At 40.3% G+C, this 12,197-nt stretch overlaps 1 protein-coding gene across 3 annotated transcripts in view; it reads right to left on the bottom strand.

The window, feature by feature from the left end:
- LOC149149696 (histidine--tRNA ligase, chloroplastic/mitochondrial-like) overlaps positions 1 to 12,197 on the bottom strand; it is a 271,220-nt gene that overhangs the window by 92,330 nt on the left and 166,693 nt on the right. For all 3 annotated transcript variants that reach the window (XM_089438614.1, XM_089438613.1, XM_089438612.1), the window contains one exon: positions 800 to 874. In XM_089438614.1, coding sequence (XP_089294740.1) covers positions 800 to 874 — 75 coding nt within the window. The remainder of the gene's footprint in view (positions 1 to 799; positions 875 to 12,197) is intronic.

Below are 12,197 nucleotides of genomic sequence, written 5' to 3'. Positions count from 1 at the left end.
CCTAGTTGCCAATTTTAACAATAATAAATTCATTTTCTTGTTTACAAAAATCATAATTACAATGTCATTATGAAGACCGAACCTAGTTACCCTTTCCTCAACACCTCGAAGAACCAACAATGCTTCCATCACAAAGAACCTGTAGAAGAAAACTCCTCTTAGGAGCAAAGGGATTGGAAGGGGTACTTCTCCCTCCTTAACACTATGTCCCCCAAGGTTTGGATCTTTTCAAAGAGGGAGAGAAGTGTGAAGATAGTCTTGAGGTGAAAAGAATGGGCCCCAACGTCTTCATGTATGATGCCCAAAGGAGTCCTCTATTTGCAAAGGGATCATATGTTGTAGTATGAGAGTTTGGAGTATGGCCTCTCTCAGCGATAGCTCAATAAAAAAAACATGCTAGATCTCCAGATCTTGGAACCACAAAGGACAATATATTTGATGATCATATCCAAGGGGTGCATCTTCGACAAGATGTTCTGAAAGTGTAGCTGAAAACACTATCCTTCAAGAAAGGAAAGTGAGTCGTAACCCTTGATGAGTTGAGGCTGAAAAGCATAACTCAGACTAAATTGGGGCATAAAGAAATGAAATTTCTCTTCTATGATTTAATTATTAATTCAAGATGCTTTAACTTCAGGATAATTCACAATAAACAAGAATATTATCAAACTTTGGTATTTTCCATACATAAGGGCAATCAAATACATGTGTAACAACTACAAAGGACCAGCAAACACATGTCAATAGTTTAGAATAAAAAATCATTTTCTAAATGAATAGTTGCTTTGGGAAGGGTAACCTTGTCAACCATGACACAAACTGCTGAAAATGAATCTTTGGGTATGGAATGACGCTCCAGCACAGCTTCAAGAACCTGAAAAAGGAAAACATTTGTATCAGCACAGTATCATTAGAGATCTATCAAAAAAAAATGATTTCTGTCATTTGAATATTTTATTTGCACTTGTCTTCTGTATTGAAGGAGGAAATTTAGGGGCTAACAAAAGAGGAAAACACATTATATGGGCGATTATGAGGAACCCACCAAAGCAACCCTGAAAGAAAAAATAAAAGACCAACAAGAAAAGACTACAATGTCTGAAAAACTTTCTTGGATGAAAACTACTTGAAAGATTTTACTCTTAATACAATGCGACTACATCTGCAAATTATAATGATCAAAATTGTAATCAACAATAACTGGTTGAAGGGAGGCACTAATCAACAACTAGAAGAAAAGGACGGTCCTCTACAGACATTTTGGGACTAACTGCAACTCTTAAGGAGTTAATCTAAAGAAAATCCCGACGACAATAGAAATGAGGGGAGTTTATCAACGTGAGCTCTGATTTATAGCTTTACTTCGCACCATGCAACAGCATCTGATATCCAACTTAAACATTCTAGATTGTTGAATCTCTTCATTCATTCATAACATGGCAGAACACTTTACAAACATCTACTATAAACATTTCCAGAGCATCATTAATGTACAAAAAAAAATAAGAAAAAGAAGCTTATTTCAAATTTTTAATTGATACAAGTAACAAAACCTAAAAATAATTGGAATGCTTTTGGCCTACATGGTATAATAGTATAAATCTTCGTCAAGATAATGTTGAAAATGTAGCGATTAAAGGCTCCAGGTTGTTCCTTAGCCAATGAAGACCTTGAATTGTCCTTCTCCCAGTATGAGTGCAAGATCATGAGTTAGGCTTCAGTTAGAATGAGTTATTTCCAGTTCACTGGAATAATCATCAAGTTAGCATGTGTAGATTTGGAGCTTCAGTGAAGTAGAATCTTCATCAATTTGACTACAGAACGAGGTGGTAGTTACAATTTCAGTTAGAGCGAGTTAGTCTTCAGTCTTGATTGAAGGAACAACGAGTTAAGAACACCATTGTTGATTGGAGAGAGAAAGAGTGTCACTCTCAATTGACTCGTCAATCAGAACTCGAGTTCTAAATTTGAAATGGGCCTCCTTGCATGTTCGAATTGGGTCTATAAAGAGGAGGATGAAGGCACAAGGAATTCATAAGTTTTGTGAACAAGGTTTGTCTAAGAAGACAACTCACGAGTTTGTGAGAGGATCCTTGATTGTGGCAAGCGCAGAGCTTGAGTCCTAAGTTTCAAGAGATCACAAATGTGCTAGAACTTAGGAGGTTGGTTGTGCACAATGAATAGGAGCTGGGTCTTAAAGAATAGAAGGCAGAAAGTGCGCTAAGAAATAGGGCATAAGTGCACTAGAAAATAGGACCTGAAGTGCACTAGGATATAGGGGATTTGCACAACGGAATAGGGCTACCAAGTGTGCAAGGAGGGAGGAGCAAGATCAAGCAAGAGAGCAAGGTTTGCAAAGCAAGTCAAGGAGGAAACAGAGAATTGGTCGCGAACTAGAGGGCCAAGATCACGCAAGGCCAGCCAAGATCAACCATATCAACTAAGATTTGTGAGAGAAGCAAAACCCCTTCTCAAGAAAGACATATTGCTTTGTAATAGATAAGATTGCTCCAGAGAAATCAATAAAATACGACATCAAGCAAGCAAGTTTTCCTTGTTGGGTTTCCTTAGAAAAATAAGTGTGCCAATTTGTGAGATGTGTTTTTATCTATGTGTTTATATTTTGTTGCTTATGAATTGTTAAGAGACTCTATATCTTGGTGAAAGTAATCTAGGTTTCAGTTTTCATTTATTCATCTAAGTAGTTGCAGAGTTTCATGAAAATTTAACAGATAGGTTCAACATCCTTGTTCAATAACATAGAAGATTTTGCACAAAAGAAAGCCAGTTAATGAATATCAATTATACATCCACCATGAGGGTGATCAGACTAAATATGTCCAAGAAATAGGCCAAAACTATATCTCACTAACAACAAATGAAAAAATTGTAAGAATAGACAAAGAATGGGCCAGAGATTCCCTCTATACCAAATCTGAACACTGAGAAACGCACCCTTGCAAGCCATAAGTTAGGGTTCAACTTAGTCCAAACCCATCTGCTAAGGAACAAGAACTGTATAGTAGTGAATCAGTGATTCCCCAACATATGAATGTTCAACAAGCTACTAGCAAAAAGGCAAACCATATAGAAAAGAAACATACTCATAAGATGTTATATTTCCTGCAAACCTAGCAATTGGCAGTTAATTCCTAGTAGGGCTAACAGATCTATTGATTAAATGCACAGCTAGGTTCATTAACACGTTATAATTCAACAGAATTAAAATGTATTAATCTCAATCACAATGACATAATAGATCCTACCCAATCACAGTTTCTTTTATTAATAATCCAAACTTACTTAGGCTCTTGTCCTAGGATAATGGCCCAACTGACAAAATACAAATGCCTTGGATCCGATCTAGCAGATCTGCCCTAGATTGATGCTCAATCTCCTTGACAGATCTAGATTTCCAGGCTCCCTCCTGTACTTCCTCAGAACGAGCACTCTGGAGTATCACACTCCTCCTAAGGTTAGTGCTATTGTATGTTGTGTCTTCTCCCTCTCCCTAGCCTTGCTTTTATAAACTTATATTAAGCTAAATCCCTGACCCTAATCTCCAAAGTGATTCACGGCCAAGATTAGATCTTGCCCTACTTGAGATCAATGGTTGTAATTAAAACAAAATCACTATATTAAATTACTTTACTTTTCCTTAGTTTACTTTAGCTCAGTGAGCCAACATAATACTTATGTTCTTTTCCTACGTTACAATGCAACTTTCTCACACTTGAGCAAGTGTTCTAAGGAGAATGTGGGCAACTTCTGCTTGCCTAGACACAAGGCTTGTGCAAAAGTACCTTCCCGAGCTACAGACATCAACACTCCCTCTTAGCGAGGGAGATGTTTTGTCGCCTGGGATTAGCTCTAATCTTGGATCAACATTTGTTGCCTTGGTTGCTCCTTCTAAACTGGAAGCCTTCTCCACCACTTGGTCTAGAAAGATCCTCAAAGTCCAACTCTCCTTGGCATTCTTCCCAGAAGCCTACTACCCCTTAACATCATGTAACGTCATCTTGTACCAAGAGAACTTATTGACACACTTGGACGAATTTTTTGGTTGCTCCTCACTTCCTAAACCTAAAGGCTAACTCCCTCTAAGTTGCTCAACTTTCAGCGCCTATAACTCCTTATTCTTTGTCACTGCAATGCTTCTAATCATTGCTCATGTGCTAAGTCCTTCTAGCACCCACAAGAAAGATGTTGGTTTATAGATCTGCAAAGATCTTCCTTGTGGGTCTGTCTCTGTACTTTGAGACACCCACTGAAATTTGTTGCCAATCCTTCGATTGGTATAGTCTCCCTCTCTCCCTCTAACAATTGACCTTTGCCAATTTTGTTGGCAAGCTTTGTTGGTATAATCCTTTGTCCCATGCTCAGTTGGTAGAATCATGTCGGCAACTCTACTCACAGCCTGCTGCAGTAGATCCCCTACCCAACAACTCCTTGTTGCCCACTGCATCCGGCGATTATTTGATCAAGCCCAACGCAGCACCCTACTTGCAACATGATCCTCCCTACCATCTTGCAATCAAACTCTCACAAGCCATGATTTTTCCACAAACAACACCCTACAGCAACCCCACACGACCTATGTGTTATTGCACCCACATGCCTAGTCTGTCCTTCATCCTCTGCAGCATCCACAACTTGCTCGTACTCTCAACTTGGCCTATATACAGCCTAAGCGCTACCACACCCTCAAACTTGGATTGTTGTTTGAGCTCCTTTGTTATCTCTGATGGCTTTGGCTTCTTAATTTCCTTGGTCTGGCCTACCTAGCTTCTATCAGTGCTCGTCGTTGACCCCACCATACCTTTTCACAGTTGCCACTCGCTGAAACTTCGACCTACTGTAGTTGCTTGCATATAGCCAAGTCGATCTTTGGACCTCTACTATGACTTCTCCAAAATGTCGCTTGTGAACCTTGTTCCAATCAACTGTTGCCAAACCCGACTAGTTAGTCACTCTAGCTATCAGTCAGACTCTCAACACTTGCATGCAGTTTGCCTTCTTGCACTACAGGGGAGTGACTTCTCTACCTGATATTTAGTTTCCATGCCATCCCACTTCTGCAGTTGTCAGCTCTATTCCACTCAGTTGTGTCACCCCTTTTTTTCTTTTTTTAACCTTTATAAAATGTCTTCGACCCCCTCCTGTTCAACCAAAAAAATAACAAAAAATAATTACTCAACCATTTATGTTGCACCATACGTCATATGACCTTTGTACTGTCGATTTCTTTCGACCCTTCAAACAAAAATTCTTGCATTCGTATAGTTGTGGCTAGATCTCGCCCTCAGCGATGCAATACAATCTTGGCACCTGAGATTCCAAGATCAATTCAGATTTTACACTCTAATACCATGTTAAATTTCCTACAAACCTAGAACTCGACACTTAATTCGTAGCAAAGTTAACAAATCTAGTGATTAAATGCACAACTAGGTTCATTAACACATTAAAATTCAACAAAAGAAAAATATATCGATCTCAATCACAATGATAGAACAAATCCTTCCCAATCACAGTTTTTTTTACTAATAATCGAAACTTACTTGGGCTCTCGTCTTGGGATAATGGCCCAACTGAGAAAATACAAATGCCTTGGATCTGATCCAGTAGATTTGCCCTAGATCAATGCTAGATCTCCTTGATAGATTTGGATCTCTAGGCTCCTTCCTATACATCCTCGAGTCTGTTGAAATATAAGGTGGCTATGGTCGGCACTTTTCATCAAAATGTGGAGAAGAAATCAAATTTAGACATCTATAAATTGGCCCATCCTAACTTTACAAGTCGGCGCAATCAGCCCTACAAGTCAGCTCTAAGGAAGGTCATCATGTCAGCTCCATTAGGCTAATAAGCCCTCACTTGGCACCTATATATATGTGTGTGTTTAATGAGCCTCATTCGAACACCACCAATCACACACAATTTGGACTTCTATTGCAAAGGGTATACACATGCGAAGAAGACAAGAAGGGTTCTTTTGACTACAATTTGTATCTCCTTAAATGGCTTGTTGACTACAGTGATGTGGGGTGTTTTTGGATCTATTCTGTTGTTTCTTTAGAAGCAGAAAAATTGCAGAGATGCTTGCTTTCTTTTGTGACTTAATTCTGAAGTTGTCTGAGGGTTATTTGGGTATATATTTTCGGCAGTTCGTTGATGATTACAGTGGTGACTTCGACCTTCCTTAACAGTGATTTCAGGCCTATATTTTGGCCTCCTTGTGCAGTCCTTGTTGAACAGAAGTGGAATTTATGAGCAGACTTTGATTGGGTATTGCACTATTGATTATCTTGGATTTGTTGGAACATTTTGATGTACTTTGATGAACAGAATCTCTCTCTCATAAGGAAAAAATTTTGGGTTTTCCCTGTGTGGGGTTTTGCCCTGGTTGTGAGCCTAATCTTGGTGTCTCTTGTCTCTTGCTTATTGTCTATTGTTCATTGTCTACTATGATCTCTATTTACTGCTCTTGTTGAAGAATTATTGGTCAAAGTTTTTCATGTATAGCTACTTGTTGACTAAAGTATAAAGAAGAAGTAATTTGCATCAATAGAAGTAGTTATCAATTGTGAAAAACTATTCTAGTCTCTACATCACTAGAATTTCAACATGGTTTCAGAGCTTCCGTGAAGGAAAAGAGTAGAGAGATCATCTTGAAGAGAATTTGAAAAGCTTTTTGGGTTCTGTCCTACATTTTGACCATGAATTCTTCATTCATGAAGACCGAAAGCAAACTAGCAGAAGCCACTAACTAAAGGGCATGGAAGGCAAGAGTTGAGATCATTCTTGAAAGGAACAAAATCTGGGGAATTGTCACAGGTAAAGTCATTGAACCATCTGATAAAACAGGAAAGGAAAAGTATCATGAAGACGATATTTTGGAAAGAAGCATTCTATTAGATTTTGTTAGGGATCACTTGATTCCCTATATTGTTGAACACAAGAATGCTAACACAATGCCAGCATTGGATTGTACACCATCAATAATGTGAAACAATTTATCAATCTAAGAGGCCATAACATCAAGTTGACAAAGAATGATACAGTGGCATCATATTTTGTCGAGATATCTCAAATCAGAGACCAACTCAAAGCCATTGATGAAGAAGTATCTGATAAGGAATTGGTAGTTGTTACTTTGGGTGGTCTCCCTAGATCATGGGACTCATTTGCATCAAGTATTAGTGCAAGAGAGAATGCTCCAACCTTTGACAAGTTATGGGCAACATGCACACAAGAGGAGTCAAGACTCTATTCTAGAGGAGAAATTAAAGATCCAATTATAGAATCATTTGCAGCTCATGCAAAGCATGTTGAGAAATCAAGGGAAGCTAGATTAGGGTGACTTCTCTTTACTTTGATAACTGCTTGTGATGTTCTTTACTTCAACTTGTAGCATTTATAATTAACTTCTTCTTCTTTTGATTATTATAGTGTTCTTATCATCAAACAGCTACCAAACTATGAAGATAAATAACACAAATGGACATAGGATATAGGCTTCTAGCTAGGGCCAAAACCTCTCCTAGAGAGGAAAACCCATAAGAATTCTTCTCTTCTTATAGAATCTTCAAATGACAAAATCCAAGACCTTTAGACCCAAGACAAAGACCCCTCCAAGACCAAGTCAACCTTGTTTTAGATGAGCTTATGTTTCACAAAGTCAACCCAAATCAAACTACTTAAAAACTACTGCAACCTCACTTCTGATCTCAAGTTCAGACCTGCAACTTCTTGACAGCAATTTTCGGCCTTACTGCAGAAACCCAAGATCACACATGTGGATGAAAAGATGGCAACAGTGGTCTTTTTCTTCCTTTGTAAAGGGTGCTCCTTTCTCCTCAGAAATCTGGCTTTCAAGCTTGATCCCTTTGACACCAAACCTCGGCTTCTCTAGATAACTGTAATTCAGACTTTGCTGCAACAAATGATGCCCTAATTCCTTCGCACGTGTGAGAGGATGTAACCCAAAAACAGTCTTCAAAAACTTCGATCTTTCTTCCTTTAGTTCTCCTCTTCTTTGCTAGTCCTTTTTGTCCTTGTGTGTACTTCAATGAACTTGATTGATTGTCTCTCCAAGTGAGGTCGAATGCTTCTTATATACAACCTTTTTGTGCAGCTCGAATAGCCCTTAATGAGGTCGACTTCATCTCTACAAGCCAACCTGTTCTCTAAATGTATTCTTTGACTTGATACAAAATGCCCAATAGGGTCTTAGTACATATGGCAACGACTCTTTGACTTCTTTGACTGTATGAAAAATGCTAGAAGCATACAATGGGTGCTTTGTTTATTTCTGGTAGCATCGGATGTGCTCTAAGCCTCAAAATTTGCAGGAAGACTAGGACACATGTATTCCAAAATACCCAGAAATCGTTTTGGGAAATTCCACCAGGAGACAGTTTTATTAAAATAATTAATTATTTTTAATGGGTGCCTAAGTCTAAATTTAGGAAATTAAAAATAATTAAAGGGTATTAATAAAAATGGGTGTGATTCTTCTAGAAAAAATGGAGCTCGAGTCAATGTGATCTGAGCCATTCATTAGAATTTAATCTAGGTTGTTGATTACTCAACGAAAAGATTATAAGAAGGACTTCGATGGGCATTTGGAAGACACATCAAGTGAGATCATGAGATCGATTTCTCAAGAGAGTAGCATAGCAGTTGTCGGAGAAGTCATCAAGGAGATTTCTTGTAGTGAGGGGTAGGGATAGTTTTCCAGTTGGAGAGTTTCCTGATCACAAGATACATTGCAGAGAAGGCAAAGAGAGATCCAGAAGAGGCAATGTAGTACTACACAGAGGCAGTGCAAAGCTTCAGAGGGAGTCTGAGATTCAGCTGGGAAGTCGAGTTCTAGAGCCAGAAGTCAGGGTGTGAGACTGGAGGGCCAGAGGAACGAAGTTCCAAACAGCAGGAGATCCATAGAAGAGGTGACGCAGACCCCAAAGAGGTTGATGCAGATCTATATAGGCTAACGCAGACGCTGCACAAAGCTAGCATGGGGCCAACAATCCACGGCCTGGCTCAAATTTGATTCGCCATTGATAGTGTGAGGTATTTCTCACTAATTTCTCTGCCAGTCAAATTCTCTGTATCGGATAGCCAGTAAGGCATCCAAAGATTGTATTCATAAACTACTACATAATAATACAAACCCTCAGCTATTGCATCGGTTTTCCCACATTGGGTTTTTCTGGGGACATTTGTCCAAAAACAACGGTGTCAATTGTGTGTGTGGTTATTTCTTCATGCTCAGTTCTTGTTTCTGAATATAATTTAATTAGTGAAGGCTGCAGCCGTATTTACTTCTATATTTGTAGTGTAACACAGTAAATAACTTGCATGAATTAACAAGTAGGAGAAGTAATATCAGTTTGCTATAGTAGGGATTTGGGTCTCCAAATTTTCACATGGTATCAGAGCGCGGGTGAAGCAAGAGAGCAGACCAGAAGAGCCCAGCGTTGAAGAGAAGGAGGGAGATCGAAGTGCTGCGTAGGCAGCAGATCGAATCCCCAAAGGGATTGCGCAATCCAGGCCAGGAGAGCAAGATTCTGAAGGAAAATCTCTCTCTGAGTGAGTTGACAAAGAGGTAAGATTTCTAATTCGTGATTTGTCAGTGACAAACGGAGCAGCCCAGCAATAGATTCAACATAGAGCAGTCTTCAGGTGGGACACAGTTTTTTTGTAGCGTTTGTTGGGTCAGAAAAGCGTCAAAAGAAGGAAGAAGCCATTTTTTGAGGGAATTTCTTCCTCAATAAATTCCAAACCAAGGAATTCTATTTCTCAGTTGCTGAGCAGCGGTAGCGAGGAGCATATCTACTAACTCCATCAAGGAGTGCGTAGGCCAAACTAGTAGCTGCGCGAGGGAGAGAGGGAGCAATTCGACTTTTGTTGGCAGAGATGGCAACTAATAGGCTGAGAGATCAAGATTGATTAGACGGAGCATCCAACTATGTGATCTGGAAGGCTAGGATCTCCGTCCTTCTAGGTGAGCATGATCTCAAAGCCTATGTCGATAGTGTGGTAGTTGTACCCGCTGATGCATATCCACTCAAGAAGTATAAGGCTGAGATGGCAAAGACCAAGCGTTTGATCCTCGACGAAGTGGCGGATCATGTTGTATGCCACATTGATGGCAAAGGGGCGATCAAAGAGATGTGGGATTCCTTGGCTACGTTGTATCAAGGATCTTCTGAGCAGCAGAAGAAGTACTTGGAGGAGAAAATGAGATCCACGAGGATGCAAAAGGGGGAATGCATTGATCCGCTCTTATCGAAGCTTCAGAAAGTCCGAGATCATTTGGTAGTTGTAGGATCAGCGCCTCCACCTACAAAGATGGTGAGGTTGGCCTTGAATTCAGACTCAGAAGAATGGCAAGTATTTGTCTAGAGTATCCTGGGCAGAGAGAAATTGTTGGATTGGGAAGGGATGCGGGTTGCTCTTCAACAGGAAGAGATGAGGTGAGACTTAGTCAATTGCAAACTTGATGGAAGCAATAGCAGTGGGACGAAGCCTAAGGAGGAGGAGGAGAATGCAACCCTTGCATCAAAGGGACAACAGCAGCAACGGAGGCGGAAGAAGGACGTCTCTAAGATCAAATGTTTCTAGTGTGGTGAATTTGGTCACTATGCTACGCAATGCCCTGTCAAGAAGAAGGACAAGGACGTGACAAATGATCCGCAGGCTGCAACTGCAAGGATCGAGGAGGAGGAGTTTGCCATGATTGCCCAGATACCTCCAGAGGAGAGGTGGGGTGATCTAGTATTGTAGTTTGAAAGAACTGCAAATGGGCATGATCCTTGAGGAATCCACCTCTTGGATCAATATTTTGCTACGGGAACCCATATCAGAAGTAGCGGGATGGACTAGTGTCAATTGGTGTAAAGGAATGCCAGAGTGACAATTGCAGTGGCTAGGAGCGCCAAAGACTGAGCAGCGCAGAGCAGAGTTGGCAGCAATGCAGTTGGCACAGTGCAGAGTCAGCAGCAACGCAGAGACTTCAAAGGGTCAGCACAGAGACTAGCAACAATTAGAACTCCAGCAACAAATGCATCATGCTGAACTCCTCTGGTTCAGTATTTTGGATGTTTTTCTGTTGCAACAGCGACAGAGTTGCAATACATATGCAGTTGACAGTAGCATGCAGAGTCAGCAGCAACACAGATGCAACATTTGAGCAGTAGTTGGTCAGCAGTGATGTCAGACATCAATAGCGCAAAAGGAGATGTTACATAGTCAGAGTGATGCTTCGGCACGTTGCATTACTAGAGCACATTCCTCACTAAGAGGGAGTGTTGATTTTTGGTAGCATCGAATGTGCTCTAAACCTCAAAATTTGCAGGGAGGTTGCGACATGTATTCCAGAATACCCAACCCCGGACACAGTTTTATTAAAATAATTAATTATTTTTAATGGATGTCTAAGTCTAAACTTAGATATTAAAAATAATTAATGGGTATTAATAAAACTAGGTGTGGATCTTCTAGAAAAATACGAAGATTGAGTCATTGATTAGAATTTACTCTGGGCCGTCGATTACTCAACAAGAAGATTATAAGGACTTTGATGGGCATTTGGAAGACACATTGAGTGAGATCAAGAGATCGATTTCTCAAGAGAGCCGCACAACAGTTGCCGGAGAAGTCATCGAGGAGATTTCTTGCAACGAGGGGCAGGGATAGTTTTCCCGTTTGAGAGTTTCTTAATCTGGGGATACATTGTAGAGAAGGCAAAGAGAGATCCAGAAGAGGCAACGCAGTGCCACGCAGAGGCAGCGAAGAGCTTCAAAGGGAGTTCGAGATTCAGTTGGGAAATCGAGTTCCAGAGCCAGAAATCGGGGTGTGAGACTGAAGGTCCCAAGGAACGAAGTTCCAAATAGCAAAAGGTCCATGGAAGAGGTGACACAGACCCCAAAGAGGCTTCGGAAAGCCAACGTGGGGCCAGCCATCTAGGGCCTGAATCAATATCGGTTCGCCAGTGATAGTGTGAGGTATTTCTCACTAATTTCTCTGCCAGTCAGATTCTCTGTATCGGATAGCCAGTAAGGCATCCAAAGATTGTATTCAGAAACTACTACATAATAATACAAACCCTCAACTGTTGCACAGGTTTTCCCGCATTGGGTTTTTTCGAGGACATTTGTCAAAAAACAACGGTGTCAATTGTGTGTGTGGTT

Source organism: Pinus tabuliformis, chromosome 9 (genome assembly GCF_031772625.1).
Source record: "Pinus tabuliformis cultivar Carrire ecotype Pingquan chromosome 9, CPIR1, whole genome shotgun sequence".
Classification (NCBI taxonomy): domain Eukaryota; kingdom Viridiplantae; phylum Streptophyta; class Pinopsida; order Pinales; family Pinaceae; genus Pinus; species Pinus tabuliformis.
The sequence above is the reverse complement of the archived record's forward strand: the minus strand, read 5'-3'. Positions and strand labels throughout refer to the sequence as shown.